This window comes from Cyprinus carpio, chromosome A17 (assembly GCF_018340385.1).
Source record: "Cyprinus carpio isolate SPL01 chromosome A17, ASM1834038v1, whole genome shotgun sequence".
NCBI lineage: Eukaryota > Metazoa > Chordata > Actinopteri > Cypriniformes > Cyprinidae > Cyprinus > Cyprinus carpio.
Window position 1 is genome coordinate 21,470,653 of NC_056588.1, and position 19,099 is coordinate 21,489,751.

General features: G+C 39.9%; 1 protein-coding gene and 5 non-coding genes across 19 annotated transcripts in view; all 6 read right to left on the minus strand.

The window, feature by feature from the left end:
* Positions 1–14,154, minus strand: part of LOC109109660 (SPARC-related modular calcium-binding protein 1-like) — a 62,004-nt gene extending 47,850 nt beyond the window's left edge. For 9 of the 14 annotated variants that reach the window (XM_042774419.1, XM_042774417.1, XM_042774418.1 and 6 more), the window contains exon 1: positions 13,793–14,154. In XM_042774419.1, coding sequence (XP_042630353.1) covers positions 13,793–13,894 — 102 coding nt within the window. In that variant the 5' untranslated portion in view covers positions 13,895–14,154. The remainder of the gene's footprint in view (positions 1–13,792) is intronic. The other 5 variants (XM_042774411.1, XM_042774413.1, XM_042774423.1 and 2 more) reach the window with 1 other exon arrangement.
* Positions 5,097–5,170, minus strand: trnat-ugu. The gene has a single exon. It is a non-coding gene; the product is annotated as a tRNA-Thr (tRNA).
* On the minus strand, positions 6,419–6,492 carry trnat-cgu. The gene has a single exon. It is a non-coding gene; the product is annotated as a tRNA-Thr (tRNA).
* trnat-agu lies at positions 7,299–7,372 on the minus strand. The gene has a single exon. It is a non-coding gene; the product is annotated as a tRNA-Thr (tRNA).
* trnat-cgu lies at positions 8,596–8,669 on the minus strand. The gene has a single exon. It is a non-coding gene; the product is annotated as a tRNA-Thr (tRNA).
* On the minus strand, positions 11,104–11,177 carry trnat-ugu. Its single transcript has one exon. It is a non-coding gene; the product is annotated as a tRNA-Thr (tRNA).
* Positions 14,155–19,099: the final 4,945 nt, after the last annotated feature.

Consider the following 19,099-nt stretch of genomic DNA (forward strand, 5'->3'; position numbering starts at 1 on the left):
CTGCAACACTGATATAGTAAAGCATTGATGCCTTATACAGACATAACAGTATGACCTTATGTGAAGCTGCTTTAAAACCATGTGTTATAAAAAGTAATATACTTTATAAATAAATTTGACATTATTAAATCAGTGTTTGTCCAATTTGGCTTAATGACAGAAAAAAAAATCAGTAAAGGCCACCTCTGGTTGAATCTGTTAGTAAGATCTGCCATTAGTCAACATACTGGGTCTGTCCACAGCCTGTGTAACAATGTAGCTGCATGCCATTAGCTTAATGTGATAATCTGTAAATAAAATAAACCTAGACCACTTTGTGTTCACTAAGCATGAACCATATTGGTCTTCCAGACATCTGAAGCAAGGCATACACTGTGCGATTTCAGAAATGTTTTGTTATATACCAACTCTCACTGTATGAGTTAATAACATGAAATGTAAAGCCAAAGCTCACTTTATGTGCTCCTAGTATATGGTAAACACGTAGGTTAGCCACCATGAAACCAATCAAGATTATAGCATATAGTGTCTTTTTACACAAAGTACAAATATCCTGATTTGTTGGCAAAGGCTATTTTAACTAACTCTGTCCACAAAATTACAAAAAAAAAAAAAAAAAAAAAAAAAAAAAAAAAAAAAAAAAAAAACACATGTGGTAACAAGAGTTGTGGTGTGAAGAGTGCAGTCACATTAATGTAATTTCAGTTAAACCTTGCGGGCAAAAAGGTCTGTTGTCTTCAATACAGCAGCAATTTATGAAGCAAGTCACTTTCAAAACAAAGAAGCTTTCTGTTGGTCATTGTGGCAAATTTGTGTGAAAAACTTAAACATGAGTGAAACCTGTGTGGCGAAATCTTTGACCCATACACTAAATTTCAGATCATGAGAATTCCTATCAAAATGACTAGATTTCGGCTGCAAAAATTTGCTGAACAGCAGTAAATGTGACTGCATCTTAAGAACTTGAGATTTAGCTTTTGACTCGACCAACTCGAGTTTGCATCCAACTTTTTCCAACATCCAATTATGATTTTAATAAATACTTACTGAATATATTTTAATTACTGCATAACATTTTAACATGCACTAAATGAGGTACAAATAGTCACTATTTGCACTAAGTATAAATACATTCTAATGTCTGGTACACATGTACAATTTTGGCTTGTCCCAAAAGAATGTGAAACAATTGTGGCAGTTTCTTTGGTCATGGCTCCTAAACGGTGGTCCCATGCTGTATTGTGAGAAATGTTCAAAGACGGCCGTTGTCTCAGTCTTTCCAAAGATAGCCTGCATTAATTTTCTTGTAAAGTCAGAAATTTAGGATAACCATATCACAGTGTGTTTGCTTCTACACCGTCGCCTACTGACTATCCATTAAAAATGATGAACTGATCAATGCGACATGGCGCTAAAACATAAATGCCATGGAGGCAAAAAGAGCTAAAAGGAATACTGGCATGTGGGATTCCAAAAAGTACTTTATTGTCTCCTCCGCCGCCTCCTCTTCTTTTTTTCAGTACACATAAAAACCACAACTGTCAAAGCATGATTCATCTTGTTTTACCACTAGTGCATGCTTATGAAGTTTTATTCTTCTATACTAACTTGCATTGTAGCCTATGATTTAATAGGTGTCATCATCATACACTCTATATATATCTGTCGTACTGTTCACCTCTGACGAATTATTATAAGTGTGGCATGATTTTTATCACAGTACATGTTTCATGACTTCAGATCTCAGTTGCGCGAACATCGCTACATTCACACACTTTCTGTCAACACAGTGTTAACTGCAAAGCCCGCTGATGCTGCACAGTGTATCGTGAGTCATTTAATATAATGTAAACAATGACTTGCTGACTGGTTGACTACTTCTCTGGACTATTAGATGTCTGGGTAAAATTAGTACTCATGCAACACACATAGAAGAAACACTCTTTCTAAATGCACTCAGATAAGAACCTGCATAAACATGATTCCCACATCTCTCCCTCACCTGCAAACACACACAACACTAACACCTGCATCATTGGTGTGATGTGGGCCACTCTAAAAAAAAAAAAAAAAAAAAAAAAAAAAGCAGAGAGAAGTGGGGGCAGGGGGTTTGACACTTATACGCAGAGTTGTCTTGGCATGGAACTTGCACTCGTCTCGCTGTGTTTGTTCTTTACATGACTTTACGAGGTTTCAGTGATGCACTCGACCAGGCATGCTGTATACAGCGCTTCCCCAGGCCACCTCCATGCATCCATTTTTCAATCACTCAAGCTGGTTATGTTCATTTTTGCATGGAAGCTTGACAAAACTACCATGATGTTTTGTTTGTGTAGATAGCTAATTCTGAGAAATAAGTGCTGTGAGAAAGCGTATGTCTTACATTTTAACTGAACTACTGAATGAAAATAGAACAGACTGAAAGTAGACTGAAAATTTTGTAGATTAGAGTTTTTTTTTTTTTTTTTGAAAAAGTTCACACTCTATTAAGTCTATACTTCAAAGGGAAGGGAATATTGAAGTGTTTTAAATACATCTTGTTCTCTTGAAAGTGTGTATGGCCTAACAGCCTAACATTCACCTATATTTATAAGGTGAATGTTAGGCTGTTTACCTAACTTATTTATCTGTTTTGCGACAGGTTCGATTGTGCAAATATCCATTTCTTAATAGAAAAAAAAAACATTTTTAAAAATGCCTTAAAATGCAAATATTGGTCATAATACTGTATGTCTACACTACTTTAAATCATTATTACAAAATTCTAAATAAGTACAAACAACTGTAATACTTCAAATCATTATTACAAAATTCTAAATAAGTACAAACAACTGTAAAAGGACATTATATAATCACTTTAAACTGAATCATAAACTGAAGATACAAAAATAAAAAAAATAAAAAATGTATGTGGTAGGAACCAAATTTAGTCAAAAATATTATTTAACGACAATGAGTCAACATTGATGTTATACAACTAATAAATAAAGTAGTTATATCAGGTAGAAATAACTTTTTATGGTAACAAATTAGAGTGTATAAGGAAGTTATGGGTGCAGCTCAATCAGCTCCCTTGTTCAGTAGTTTTAAGGGCTGTCTCAATTCCAAATTCCTCCCAGTGTACCAAAACGTTAGCTCCCTGAAAAATCCCACAAAAATTAGGAAGCATCAATGCTCATATGCTCCCTACCAGAAATTATGTCACATTTCTGAAGTGCTAAACATAAACCACATGAGCCAACTCTATAAATATAATGACACTCAATAGAAAATTTGAAAAGACAGTTCTTTATAGTATTTCAGCATAAATACACATCCCTAGACAAGTAATGAACACATCTAGTTAACATATATCATTAATATTTGGCTGAAATGGTGTAAGGACATGTAACAGAACATTGTGTTTAAAAAGAATAACAATACTAATTGTTGTTTTTTTTTTTTTTTTGCTAAAAGTTGCTAGTCAGTTTTCTTGGCTGTATCGGCAAAAACATTTTTTAACTGATTGATTTGTCAGATAATGTCTAACTCTGCCAGTTGAAATATTGCATGTCTTTATTTGTTATGTTATTAATTTTGCAGCTGGGTGCCTTCTAAACTGGGGTTGCGTGACATATTTCAAGGTTACAGACAGCTCCACATGCAGTCCAGTTTTTTGCAATAAATAAAAAATGCTGTTCATGTTACTAAAGGAAAAACTTCAACAATATACAGTAGTATACAACTCGGGTTCAGTCTTACTGTATGTGTAGTGTAAGAAAAATGTACAGATCACACCAAGACAAAACATTCACTGACTTATGTTATGTATCCAGCAGAAATTCTCTGTTGTCCTTTTAAATCCATGATGATGTCAGGCTACTTTGAGGATCATGTTTGTCAGACTGTTAACAGTGAAAGTTCCTAGTGACCTTTGCACAAAAATGCGTAATTTGTTTGATGTAAAAATACACTGACAACACCAAATGTTGATTCACTGTGGTGCTATGAAAACACAGAAATATAGGCTCAACCAGTTATGTGAGTTTGGGGGCAGGGCTATCTGTTTATTCTGCCAATGTCAGATGGGGGGAAATTAGTTTTTTTTTTTTTTTTTTTTTTTTTTTATTCAATTTAGTCATACATAATACATGAAAGCTTTAACCAAAATATCTTAAGATTAATCGTCAAAATAATGCCTACTGACAGGTAGTGTATTCATTGTGCTCAGCTGCATCACTACATGCTGAGAAAATTAAATCCTCAGAAAATATTATATTCTAAGTCTGTGGCATGCCAGAATTGGCCAGGTCGAAGAAATCAGAATTACTTCGACTGGAAAAGTGTGCTAAATTTATGTTAAATGTGGAAAAGGAAACTTAAAATCCCTCTACTGTCAAGAGACACTTCCCATTTATTTTTTTATTTTTTTTTATAAACCTAATCACCCAATTGGCTTTGAGGAAAGAGCTTGATCCTGTTATTGGCCTTAATATGTCTTCCAGCTCAGCAGAGCAGCCATATCTCCTCTGAAACCTTGGGTTCTTGGAGCTGACAGCGTTCATAGATAAGTGTTTTATAAATGACGCACAGAAGGAAGTATAACTTTTGAAGCATTTGACTTCAGATTTTTTTTAAAGCTTTTTTAACACAACCTTTCTGGTCTCCTATGATGATTAGATAAGGATGATGAAGGATGTTTAAACACTGTGGAGATATTTCTAAACTTTAATGCTGTTGAGCACAACAAATCACAAATGTGCACACATGCGCCCTGTACGGCTACCAGTTAGCCTCTGTGTTTCTTGGCCAAGCACCCTTAGCAGACAGAATGCCAAAAGTGGCGACTCTAGTGGAACTCAAACCCACAAACTTTAAACGTCCTCATCTGGCAGTCTAGAAGTCCACTGCACTATCAATTGTGCCACAGAACTGGTTGGTGTACTAGGGTGGGCCACGTGAAGGTTTTACTTCCTGGTTTGTGCCCGTCTAGCTATGTGCAGGGGAAAGACAGGTCCTCAGGTCTCTGTGCAACTGACTTGAGGTTCAAGAGAGTGACAGCACTGTCAGGGTCTCCTGTCCAACAATGAGCTAACAGAGCACAACCACCAGCAGAGAGGAACCGCTGGGATTTGAACCCAGGATCTCTTGTTTACAAGACAGGTGCTTTGACCGGCTAAGCCATGGTGCCTCACTGCTGTGGCAAGCTTGCACAGTGTGCTATCCTTCAAATGCAGCTGAGGGGTGGTTTTCAAAAGCATATGCTCAGCAAGGACCGCTGCGCAAAAACACACGAGTGGACAGCCAAAGCATCGCTGAGATTCGAACACAGATTCTCTTGCTTACTACAGTAGACAGGCGCTTTAACCAACTAAACCACGACACCGCCCTTACGAAAAAGAAGTTTATTCAAGTGAGCTATTAGTATACTTCTTTTAAACTAAAAATAGGAAAGTATGCTTTTAGTTTACTTTTTATTTACTTCTCAGAAATGGGCTTTATGTACTTCTCAGAAATATACTTAAAATGACATTTAAGTATACTTGACTTATACTTACAAAAAGTCTAAATATACTTGAACTTTACTTAAGTATACCTAATAAAATAAACTTGAAGTATACTACTTTTTGGTAAGGGCGGCCTGCACACTGGGCCTCTGGGAGGGTGTCTCAGAGGTTCACAGCATCCAGAGAAGAGGCCGCTGGTTCGCGTGCCAGGCACTGGATAGCTTAAAAATGTGCATTGACAACTCAATCGGGTTGGTTTGGAAATGGAATATCCTGCTGCCTTTGCACTCCTCACTATCCCTGTTTGTGGCCCGATCTCAGAAAAGCACATACTTGAGGGACACAAGGGCTGCCAAAGCCCCCACTGGAATTCATACCCAGGATCTCTTATTTACGAGATAGGTGTTTTAACCAATTAAGCAACGGCACCAACCAGCACAACACACCTCCGGCAGGGCAACACAATGGATTAAAACATCCAGCGCTGAAGCCAACGGTCCACGGGCTGGACAACTTAAGAGATAGTTCACAACTTTCTGTTGCCTAAGGGCAACAATGTGCAGTGTAAGGATGAACAAAAAGCCAAAAGCCACAACTCTGGTGGGCCTCAACACCACAACAGCCTCACCCAGCAGTATAGAAAGCCAATATGCTATCCATTGCACCACAGAGCCCCATGCAAAAGCTTATTCCGAGCTTGTGCCAGTCCATCGATGTTAGGGCGCGCATTCGGATGGTAGGAAGAACAAGGTCCTTGGGTCGCATTCCTACTGGGTCGCAGGCCAGGCACTGGATAGCTTAAAAATGAGTGGTGACAACTCAGTCAGGATGGTTTAGAAAAGGAATTGCCTGCTGCCTTTGCACTCCTCGCTATCCCTGTTTGCAGTCAGATCTCAGAAAAGCACACACTTGAGGCACACGTGGGCTGCCAAAGGTACTGCTAGGACTTGAACCCAGGACCTCCTGTTTACGAGACAAACACTTGAACCAACTAAGCCACAGTGCCTCACAGCTGTGGTATGTTTGCATGGTGTGCTATCCTCCAAAAGCAGCTGAGGGGTGGTTTTCAAAAGCACACGCTCAGCAAGGACCGCTGCGCAAAGACACATGAGCAGACAACCAAAGGCACCACTGGGAATTAAGCACAGGATCTCCAGCTTACTACAGTAGACAGGAGCTTTAATCAACTAAGCCACAACGCCGGCCTGCATGTTTGGTCTCTGGCTTCACAGCATCCAGAGAAAAGGCCACTGGATAGCTTAAAAATGTGCGTTGACAACTCAGTCTAGTCTGCTGCCTTTTCACTCCTTAATTGAATAAAAAAGCATGCTTGATGGACACAAGGGCTGTCAAAGCCTTAGAAGTCCAATGCGCCATCCACTGCACCCCAGAGCCCCACACAGAAGCTAATTCCGGGCTTGTGCCAGTCCATCACCGTGAGGTCGTGCATTCGGTGGGTAGGAAGGACAAGGTTCTTGGGTCTATGCACAACTGGAAAGCGGTTTGAAAAGCTTAGGCACTGCCAGGGCCTCCTATCCAAGAAAGAACCCACAGAGCAAACCCATTGGTTAAGAAACACTGCTGGAGTTTGAATCCAGGATCCCGTTTACAAGACAGGCACTTTGACCTACTAAGCCACAGCGCCCTGCTGTAGTGGCATGTTTGCCCGGGATAGGATTCCTCTGCAGCAGCTGAGGGGTGGTTCACAAATTAATTTGCCTGCTGCCCTGGCGCTCCACTGCGCCCCCAGTTTTTGTTTCATTCCCAGAAAGAAAAACCTCCCACTCCAAGGTGGTGCTTGAGCACCCCCAAAGGCTCTGCTGGGATTCGAACCCAGGATCTCCTGTTTACTAAACAGGCACTTTAACCAACAAAGCCACAGCGCCTACCTGCAAGCTAGGCCTCCAGGAGAGTAACTTAAAGAATCAAAGCACTGCACAGCCTTAAAGAGTTTGTTTGACAACTGAGTTGGGGTGGCCAGCTAGCCTCTGTGTTTGTTGGCCAAGAGCCCTTAGCAGAATGCCAAAAGTCGTGACTCTGGTGGGACTCGAACCCACAACCTTTGAATGGCCTTATATGGCAGTCTAAAACAGCGGTTCTCAATTCCAGTCCTTGCGACCCCCTGCTCTGCACATTTGTTATGTCTCTCTGATTCAACACGCCTGATTCAGATAATCAATTCTTTAGAAGTGAGCTCCATATACATGAACTGTGTTCCCATTGACATGGTCCCTACACAGTGTTCATTTCTCCTTACTCCCTGAGCAGGGAATTCTGTTGATGTTTACTTCACTTCAGAACATTCATTCACGGATTTGCGCTGTGCAACCTCTACACACATGTAACATCATATACTTCTCTAAATAAATACAATTTAAATTGACATATCGCACACTTCGATGCACTTTGAAAGGAACATATATGTTCGATTTGAACTTGAATCATGGCAGAATATCCTGTGATGTCCATTTCGCAGGGCACTTACGTTTGAATAGAACAAACGTCTGAAGCGATAAGAGAGACATACAAAATGTGCAGAGCAGGGGGTCGTGAGAACTGGAATTGAGAACCGCTGGTCTAGAAGTTCAATTCACTATCTATTGTGCCACAGAGCCCAGTAGCATGCTATGGTGGGCCACGTGAAGGTTTTAATTCCTGGTTTCTGATCGTCTAGCTCAGTGGGGATTGCATGCTCTGTGCATGGGAAAGACAGGTCCTCAGGTCTCTGTGCAATTGACGCACAGTTCAAAAGAGCGACAGCACTGTCTCCTGTCCAACAATGAGAAGACAAAGCACAAACAACAGCAGAGAGGTACTGTTGGGTTTCAAACCCAGGATCTCCTGTTTACTAGACATGTGCTTTAACCAACTAAGCCACGGCACCAGCCTGCATGCTTGGCCTCTGGGAGGGTGACTCAGAGGATAACAGCATCCAGAGAAGGGGCCAATGGTTCGCAGGCCAGGCACTGGATAGCTTAAAAATGAGCAGTGACAACTCAGTCAGGATGGTTTAGAAAAGGAATTGCCTGCTGCCTTTGCACTCCTTGCCATTCCTGTTTGCGGTCAGATCTCAGAAAAGTGCACACTTGAGAGACACGTGGGCTGCTAAAGGCACTACTAGGATTCGAACTCAGGATCTCCTGTTTACGAAACAGGCACTTTAACCAACTAAGCCACAATGCCTCACAGCTGTGGCATGTTTGCATGGTGTGCTATCCTTCAAAAGCAGCTGAGGGGTGGTTTTCAAAAGCACATGCTTAGCAAAGACCACTGCACAAAGACACACGAGCGGACAACCAAAGGCACCACTGAGAATCGAGCACAGGATCTACTGCTTACTACAGCAGACAGGCACTTTGATCAACTAAACCACAACACCGACCTGCACGCTTGGCCTCTGGGTGGGTGTTTGTGGTTCAATCTCAGAAAAGCACATACTTGAGGGACACAAGGGCTGTTAAAGCCTTAGAAGTCCAGTGCGCTATCCACTGTGCTCAAAGCTTATTCTGGGCTTGTGACAGTCCATTGCCGTGAGGTCATGTGTTAGGTGGGTAGGAAGGACAAGATCCTTGGGTCTCTGCACAATTAGAATGCAGTTTGAAAAGCAGAGGCACTGCCAGGGCCTCCTATCCAAAAAAAAGAACCCATAGAGCAAAGCCACTGGTTAAGAAGCACTACTGGGGTTTGAATCCAAGATCTTCTGTTTACAAGACAGGCACTTTGCCCCGGTAAGCCACGGCACCCTGCTGCAGTGCTAAGTTGGCCTGGGCCAGCAGTCTTTGGCAGCAGCTTATGGGTGTTTTGCAAATGAAACACGTCAATTTTTACAAAGCTTATCGGTCTGAAAAGCGAGGTGTGCTCTGATTGACCAGCTATTCAGTGTGTTGTGATTGGCCGAATGCCTCAAGTGTGTGACGTAAATGTTATGCCCATTAACATACTATGCCGTCTCCCAGGGCAGCAGCACGAGACTTGGTTCTATTTTAGCAGTTTAGTTAATGTACTGTTAGAAGTAACTGAATAACTCAGGATATTGGTTTATTTTGCGTCAGAGGGAGTGTAAGGCACGTTTATAAACCGAATAACTTAAGTTATCTGTGGATTAGTGTGTATTGGAGACATGAACCGTTTTAAACGATTCAGTTCGATTTTCTGAACTGGTTTGACCGGTTCACTAAGAAGATCCGGTTAAATAGAAAGAAACAAAACACATAAAACCCATTACAAATGAGGGATTTTTTGCATCCAGTGGGGACATAATTAACGACATATCATATTTACTGATTATAATGAGTTCTACTGTCTTTTTACACATTGCGTTTGGTTTTGCTTAAAGCCTTTTATTAATTTGTGATCTGAGAAACAACAAACAAGCTTACTCTACTGCTCAAAACTCACATTTGAATCATCACTGGCAAATTATTTAAATATAAAAAACGTACCTACAGGCTGTGAGTCAGGATGTGCCAGACTGTCCTTGCAAAGTTTGAACTGCCCAACTTTATAGAAAAAGCCTTTGTGCATGCGAAAGACAGGTATTCAGGTCTCTGTGCAACTGACACGTGGTTCAAAAGAGTGACAGCACAGTCAGGGTCTCCTGTCCAATGACGAGCCGACAGAACACAACCGCTGGGATTCAAATCCAGGATCCCCTGTTTACAAGGCAGGCACTTTGACCAGCTAAGCCACAGTGCCTCATAGCTGTGACAAATTTGTTTGGTGTGCTATGCTTCAAAAGTAGCTGAGGGGTGGTTTTCGAAAGAACATTTTCAGCAAGGAACGCTGCGCAAAGACACACAAGTGGACAACCAAAGGCACCGCTGGGAATCAAGCACAGGATGTCCTGCTTATTACAGTAGACAGGAAGGTGGGGATGTACTGCTTATTACAGTAGCTATTACAGTAGACAGGCACTTTAATCAACTAAACCACAGTATGTGGGATTGAAAGCTTAAGACAGGGGTGCCCAATCCTGCTCCTGGCGATCGACTCTCCTGCAAAGTTCAGCTCCAACACTTATTTAACACAACTGCCTTTCATTTTCAAGTGATCCTGAAGACATTAATTAGTTGCTTCAGGTGTGTTTGATTAGGGTTGGAGCAGAACTTTGCAGGACAGTCGATCGCCAGAAGCAGGATTGGGCACCACTGGTTTAAGAGATTGTTCACAACTTTCTGTTGCCTGAGGGCAACACTGTGCAGTGTAAGGATGAACAAAAAGCTAAAAGCTACAACTCTGGTGGGCCTCAAACCCACAACTTTGAATGGCCTCATCCAGCATTCTAAAGATTCAATGCACTATCCACTGCACCGCCAGCAGAGAGGTACCACTGGGATTCAAAACCAGGAACTCCTGTTTACAAGACAGTCACTTTGACCAACTACGCCACAGTGCCAGCCTGCATGCATGGTATCTGGGACGGCGACTCAGAGTATCACACATCCAGAGACAGGGCCAATGGTTCATGGGCCAGGTGCTGGGTAGCTTAAAAATGCAGTTACAACTCAGCCGGGATGGTTTGGAAACAGAATAGCCTGCTGCCTTTGCACTCCTCGCTATCCCTGTTTGTGGTCCGATCTCATAAAAGCACACGTTTGAGGGACTCGAGGGTTGCCAAAGGCACTGCTGAGATTTGAACCCAGGATCTTCTGTTTACAAGACAGACACTTTAACCAACTTAGCCACAGCACCAAGCAGCAATTTACACCTCCAGGAGGGCAACTCAGTGGATCAAAACATCCAGCGCTCATCTGGCAGTCTAGAAGTCCAATGCTATATCCATTGTGCCACAGAGGCCGTCAGTGTGCTATGGTCGGCAAGGTAAAGGTTTTACTTCCTGGTTTGTGCCCATCCAGCTCGGTGCGGACCGCAAAGGAAATTCGGTCTTTACGTCTCTGTGCAATTGACGCCCGGTCCAAAAGAGAGACAGCACTGTTAGGGTCTCCTGTCCAGCACAACCACCAGCATAGATGCACCACTGGGATTCAAACCCAGGGTCTCCTTTTTACAAGGCAGGCGCTTTGACCAGCTAAGCCATGGTGACTCATAGCTGTGGCACGCTTACATGGTGTGCTATCCTTCAAAAACAGCTGAGGAGTGGTTTTCAAAAGCACACGCTCCGCAAGAACACACAAGTGGACAACCAAAGGCACCACTGGGAATCGAACACAGGATTTCCTGCTTACTACAGTAGACAGGCACTTTAACCAACTAAGCCATGGCGCCATCCTACATGTTTGGCCTCTGGTAGGACAACTCAGAGGATCACAGCATCCAGAGAAGGGGCCACTGGTTCGCAGGCCAGGTGCTGGATAGCTTAAAAATATGCGTTGACAACTCAGTAGAGATGGTTTGGAAACAGAATTGCCTGCTGCCTTTGCACTCCTCGCTATCCCTGTTTGTGGTCCGATCTCAGAAAAGTACACGCTTGAGGGACACGAGGGCTGCCAAAGGCAGATTCCAAGGATTCGAACCCAGAATCTCATGTTTAACCAACTACAGTATATTTGTTGCCAAAATTAAAAAAAAGTAAGCATATATTAAATCATAATAGATGGAGCCTGGGAGGGTTAAGGCAAGTAAATGAGAAAGTGGCTGCATAAGTATGGAGAAGGGGCAAAATCATTAAAAGGAACATTTCATTAATGACAAAGATTTTTGCTTTTCAGTTCTTCTCAGCAGCCAGAGACTAGTTTCATAGCGAGCACAATTTATTCACAGAGAACTTCATTTATTTTAATAAACATGCAGAGACACAGTAGAGAAGTGTTTATGTTCACTGCGGTCCTGATGTCACAATTGTTTCTAATCCATAATTAAGAAATAAACAAATAGAGTGCTATAACTCTGTGATGTGTGTTAGGAATAGTTAATCATTTGAATTACCAAGGAATTTATTTTAATACTCTTTTAAAATATAGCTATGTATCTCAATGAGGTCCAATTTGTTCCTTGCAGATTAACTGGTTCAGAAAATATTTCCTGAAGACAAAAATATGCAATTTTTTTTTTTGGTACCTTGCTGTTAAGACATAACTCAACAACAACAACAACAAAGCAACAACAATATTTTGGAGATGCACACACAAACGCACACATATGTGGGGTGTTTTTAGGTTTAATGTGTGTGTGTGTGCGTATCATAGATTTTTATACTGACCACCCCCTCCAACCTCAAGTATGATAATACCGCAGCAGCGTCCATAAATTTCTCTCTAGTATTCTTTTTCTGATTTGTACTTACTTTCACTCTCAGTGGTCTCAGTGCACAACTGAATGGACATTTACCACAAGAGCTCTGCGGCAACCTTGACAAACCATTCTTCAGTCTGAATTGCTCAAATACTTGAGGATATAAAAAAGTACTCCAGCAGTTCGATTTCTGGGGCAAGTTTTTATGCTTTGACTGGTTAGTGTTGTTAATCACTCAAGTAAGTTGCTTTAATTTTTTATTTCTTTAAGCTTTACTACTAAATTATTGATATTAAGGTCAACAGCAGATCACCTTGACACAAATTTTCTCCCTTATAGACATCCAGAGAGATGTATTTGCATTTTCTGAGAGGATCATTTTTTAAAAGACATCATATAGCTCTAATATTCAATATTGTATGCAAACTGATTCAGCCGCAGAAACAATTACTCCACACAGTTGTCTTTGTTGAAATTGTATGAAATTCTGCATTGGAAAGGCAATGGTCCTCTTTTCTATGGGCACAGAGGGGTGCACAGGAAGCAAAAGACCTTCATGACAAAAGGTCAATGGGTGTACCCAAGTCTCACTGACAATGTGCCTCAGCAAGCAAAACCCAACAATTCAGCTGAATCCCTAAAAGATGTTCTGATGTTGGGTTATTATGCATTCTAGAATGAAAGTTAATCTTTATACTACCTTATATGTGTAAACATAAGTAAGGACAGAAAATGTAATGTACTAAAGTTTATTTTAATTCAGTGTCACCATATAAGGCAGCAAAAAGATGCTGTAAAAATTTCAGAGGGTAGTTTATGCATTCCAGTTAGTCTAGATAATCCTTCCTAAAACTGATATTTGTAAAACTCACAAGTACTGTATAAGCATTGCATTGAGGATACATTGTTATTGTATATATTTGGTGCATTGCATATTGAAGCAGAGATTGTCATAAATGGAAAAACACTGAATTGTTTCATAATAATGCATTGGCTTTGACACATGTGTCACACTGACGACTTTAAATGACGCACTGAAGTTATCAGAATGACAAATGCGTGAATGTGCGCAGCTCAACACATGAGGCGGAGAGCGGCTTTGCGTACGGACTTACCCGAGGACCATTCGACTTCTGCGCTGAGGCTGCTGGCAGGCACATCATCAGTAGCGCGTGGGAATACCAAAATACAAAAATGACCAGATTGTGGCTGTACATTCTGTTTGACGTTGAAGTACAAAGACAACTGACAGACTACGGACAAGACAGACTTAAGAATTGGCAGTGGTCCCAAAGTTGCAGAAAATTCCAAAAGTTTGTTTCCAAATAAATTTGTTCTCAGCGGGTTTCTTCTTTACATGTGTCTGTTTTCATAATGCCAGAGAGTACGCAGACAACATGATGAAAATCGTAATCATGCACTCTTTCCACGGCGTGTGATGTACTGTGCCTTCCAAAGCTGCAGGTTGAATAGTTTGTCTTTCACTTTGGGACGCGTTTAAAACCTAAGGAGGTGGGATTGTTTGGCGTGATTGACAGAGGGGACGTCCAATGAGAGGGGTACTGGGGGGGTGTTGGGGTGCAAAGGTCCGCAGATTAATCATCAGTTCACTTGGTTACCGCAAGAGTAATGACGTACAAAGCTCTACGACTGTCTTTAACCCAAGTCTCCTTCGAAACATTTTGCAACTTATTATTTTTTATAGGTGTATAATTGGCGTAAAAAGTGTTTATTTGTTCAGAGGGAGAATAGGACAAGCAGTTACATGTTTTATAATATTTTTATTATTATTATTATTATTATTATTATAAATTTTTTTTAATGCATATTTCATTAATATATATATATATAATATATATATATATATATATATATATATATATATATATATATATATATTTGCTAATGCATGCCCAGGAGACAGACAGTTATTATTTAGAGAGGACTGGCACATGGCATCAACAGGAGACTGAAATAATTTAGTTAAATAATAGGTTCGTTATGAAGATGTACTATTATGTTATTATGAAATGGCAAACTTGGTGGATTTGATGTAGATCTCCCCTGTAAGATAGATAGATAGATAGATAGATAGATAGATGATAGATAGATAGATAGATAGATAGATAGATAGATAGATAGATAGATAGATAGATAGATAGATAGATAGATAGATAGATAGATAGATAGATAGATCGATAGATAGATAGATAGATAGACAGAGGATATAAAGTTTTTTTTTTCAATTTGTAAAATAAATTCTGAACCACTTTCCACTTTCTTCTCAAAAATTGTATTCTACACTTTCTTCAAATTAATGTTAAGGAGAAAAGGAAAGAAAGAAAGGCACAGCTCAGGGCTGCCTCCATGCGGTACAACTATCATTGATGGTTATGAGGGGTGTACATGTGCCATTAGGTTTCCATTCGAATCACTCCCCGGGATTCGGTTATGCTGCAGCGTTCTACACAGTGCCAGCTGGTCTCTGCTAGGCCGGGACTGTGTGAAGTTCTTCTGGGGGAGGGGAGGGGCGAGGGGGGTGGACAGGAGTGTCTAATGGAATGTTAACGAGATCACTTTATGTCCTGTATCCACTTTCCTCCTGCCCGCTCCTTTAACTATGTCCTCGGACAAAACAATGCCGCTTCCTGGCGTGTGAAAAAAAATTGTTGTTGGAGAAACGTTGACCAACACAGACGGCTGTTGTCACTTGGCTGGACTTGAAACAAATGTTTGACAACGTCCAAAGAGAAAGGAGAGGGCGAACAAGCTGAAAAGGGCTGTGCTGCCCAATTATCACACCGACCCTTTCCACAGATCTTCAGTGACAGTTTACTGTCTGTTTATAGCAAGCAAAGCCGACAGAAAATTAGCAGGTGTCTGTAGACAAGACCAGCCAGCCTAAACCAGCGGGCACCCCGCCGACTCCAACGCAATTATTGCCAGGCTATGCACATTTAGTGGCTTTAATCAATGCATCAGTAAAGAGGAGAGCTTTCTACCCCCACCCTTATCTTATTAGGATGTCGAAGATAACCATGACAGGCCGCTTCACATTAAGTATCCTTAATACCTTTGTACTTTATATGGTGTGGCTCTAACTGCTGTTAAACCCATTTACAGCTTTTATAATTAGACATCTGGACCAAGCTTTATTGTGGGTTTACCAGCTTTCATAGAAAGTTTCGACTCTAGTCCTGAGCGATTCCTCCAGCTAATGTCTTTGACAGCAATTGTCTTCTTCAAGACATGCATATCCTCAACAGATGTCTAATTAATCTACAAAATATTTTACTGTAGATGTTTTTTTTTTTTTTGATTCAAAAATGTATGGTTTTACTATGAGTGTCAAAAAGAAATTAATGAACTCAATCGATGGAGAGTTCTTTCTTTCTTTCTTTCTTTCTTTCTTTCTTTCTTTCTTTCTTTCTTTCTTTCTTTCTTTTTTTAATATTTATTTATTTCTTTTTTTATTTATTTTTTTTTTTCTTTATTTAATAAACTCAGCTGACAGCATTTGTGGCATAATGTGCATTACCACACACATAATAAAAAGGTTACATTTTATTTTATGTTGTCCTTGTTACAGTGTAAAACAATTAGGAACAATTAATTAAGACATATTACATTAACATATTCTTACTTCAGGGTTAGGGTTTGTTTTAAGGTTAGTTGCATGTACCGTTTTTACTATGAATTAAAAAAAGTCTGAAGAAAGAAAGAAATGTCATATATATAATATAATACAAAAGTATATTATATATAAATGACAAAAGTAGTGCTTACACACACACACACGTTTTTAATAATAATTTGTTTTTTAATCATTTTTAATGAGGTGTGTGTGTGTGTGTGTGTGTGTATATATATATATATATATATATATATATATATATATATATATATATTTGTAATTAACATTATCCAACAAATGCTGTCAGTTGAGCTTAACCTGCAATATTGCTTTTGTTTATAGAATTACAAAATGTATGGGTACACAGTAACATGTTACTTGTACTTACTATAGTAACAGTAAATGATGCATAATTACAACCAGTGAACCCCAAACCAAACCCTATCATTAAAGCCCAATTTAAACTTCTGCGTCGAACCTACGCCGTAGCTACGCTGCAGGCTATGTGTAGTATGGTGCAGCCTGACGTGCACCTCTCCAAAAATCTACACCAGCAACATGCACGTGGACACTGCAGACTAGCGTTCTGCATTTGTACTGCACGTCGAAGCGGACAACGACACAGAAGTATAAATGAAGACTGACGCATATCCTACGGCGTCAAGGCTATGGCATAAAGGCTACAGAGTAGGTCCAACACAGAAGTATAAATCAGCCTTATCTGTACAGTTAGTACATTTAGTTAATGAATAATACTCAGTACTCTTATATGTGTAATTACACTGTAATAAATTCACCTTAAAATAAAGTGTAATCAATCTGAATAAATAATGTGAATAGTTATGACTAAGATACCTAGTTATTGGATGAGAAATACTAAAGTTTGTGCTAAAATCTCAGACTACTTGGAACGTCTGTCCTGAAACTGCAAAGTAGAGACTAAGTTCTTTTTCTCAGGAGAAAAACCTGAAGTAGAAATCTATATTTTGTCTTAGTGTAATCTTAGTGGAAAACAACTGAGATCTGATTTGTGATTGTACATTGCACAGGTGTGTGTACAGTAAGTATGTGTATTCCTAGTCACTTGGTTTGTGTCTTCAAGATGAAACATTGTAAGTTTAGGGACTGATACAAGACATTTCAGATCTGAGGATTGCTCAATATATCTTTGTCCATTTTTTTCCACAAGTGCCTGTTTGACCTAATCGGGGAAGAATGAAAAAAAGAGATGGACAGAGAGAGGACTTCAAACAAGAGAATCTGAGGTCAGATGCAGAGCCCGTTCACTTTAAAGTCCCTCATCTGGCTTTCATTTCTTGAATTCCTTGTCTTTTACATGTACTGACACAAGCTCCTGTATCTGGAGGTGTCACGTGATTCCAGGCCTGGCCAAAGAGTTCAGATGGTCCAGTAAATTACTTTTTTTTTTTTTTTTTTTTTTTACACCTTCTTTGGGGTCATCTTTCAAGGCACAAACACACACATATTAACTGGTATTTGAAATCAACATCAGCCTCAATGTATCGCTCAACCACCTCTTCTGTTAAGCGAAGAATGATTGAGACACGGAAAAAGAGAACGATCAGAGGAAAGCAGGGTGTGAAAAGAACCATTGATACAGTGTCCAACTAGTAGTGTGTCCAACACCTGCACCGCCTATTCACCCAAGTGTTTACACACTGTCATCCACAATTAATGGCTCTCAGGGGTAGGGCTGCCTGCCCTCTGTTGGGGCCCCAGACCCTTCCTGGGCCCTTATGAGTGCCTAATTGAGCATACCACCCTCCTGATTAAATTAACAGCTTGGTTCCAGGGACCTTCACCCCACTGGAGAGGGGGGATTCACTCCCTCTGTGCCAGCCCCAAGGAGGGGGGGTGCAAGGGGTCGAGAGCGCAGAGTTGTCAAAATGTCAGCAAAGTGTGGCCCTTGCTGTTGGCAAAACCATGGTAGAAATGTGAACTGGGGGCATTCAGAGGTCCCGGTCTTTGCAAGGACAGGCCTGCCAGGTGGTGGTGTGGGGGGGGGGGGGGGGGGGGGGGGGCGGGGTAAATAAAATAAAATAAATTATTTTAATATTTTGTATAAAAAGATGTTTTTGTTTTAGGGCTAATGTGATTTGTGATGATTTTTGTGATGTTGAAATTTATACAGTATGAATACATAAGGGAAAATGGTTGCGTTATGATAAAGACATTTTTTGAAAAGTACATATATTCTATGTATTCTTGCAATAAATATGAGATGCTGTATTAAAATGGCATAATAATTCAAAATAATACATATTCTAAAATAATTAATTACTGTTTTATATTAACTTTTATATTTCATACACCATGTCACACCAAGTAACGTCATATTTTATTTAATGTAATTTACTAATAAATAAAAGGCAGTACAAGAAATACTACCATGCTACCATGATATACCCTTCATTTTTTAGGAAATTAATGCTTTTATTCAGCAAGGACACATTAATTTAATCAAAAGTGACAGTAAAGATTTTTTCTAATTCAAATAAATGCTGTCCTTTAGAACTTACTATTCATAACAGAATGCTGAAAAACAAAATGTATCACAATCTCTACAAAAAAATAAATAAATAAATATTATGCAGCACAACAGTTTTCAACATTTCTAATAACACAAAATGTTTGAATTGAAATAATATATCTTAATTTCTACAATTTATATCAAATAAATGCAGCCTTGGTTAGAATTAGAGACTTTTTTCCCCCAAAACAAATGCTTTATATCTGAAATTATATCTAATTATTTTTGTATTACAGT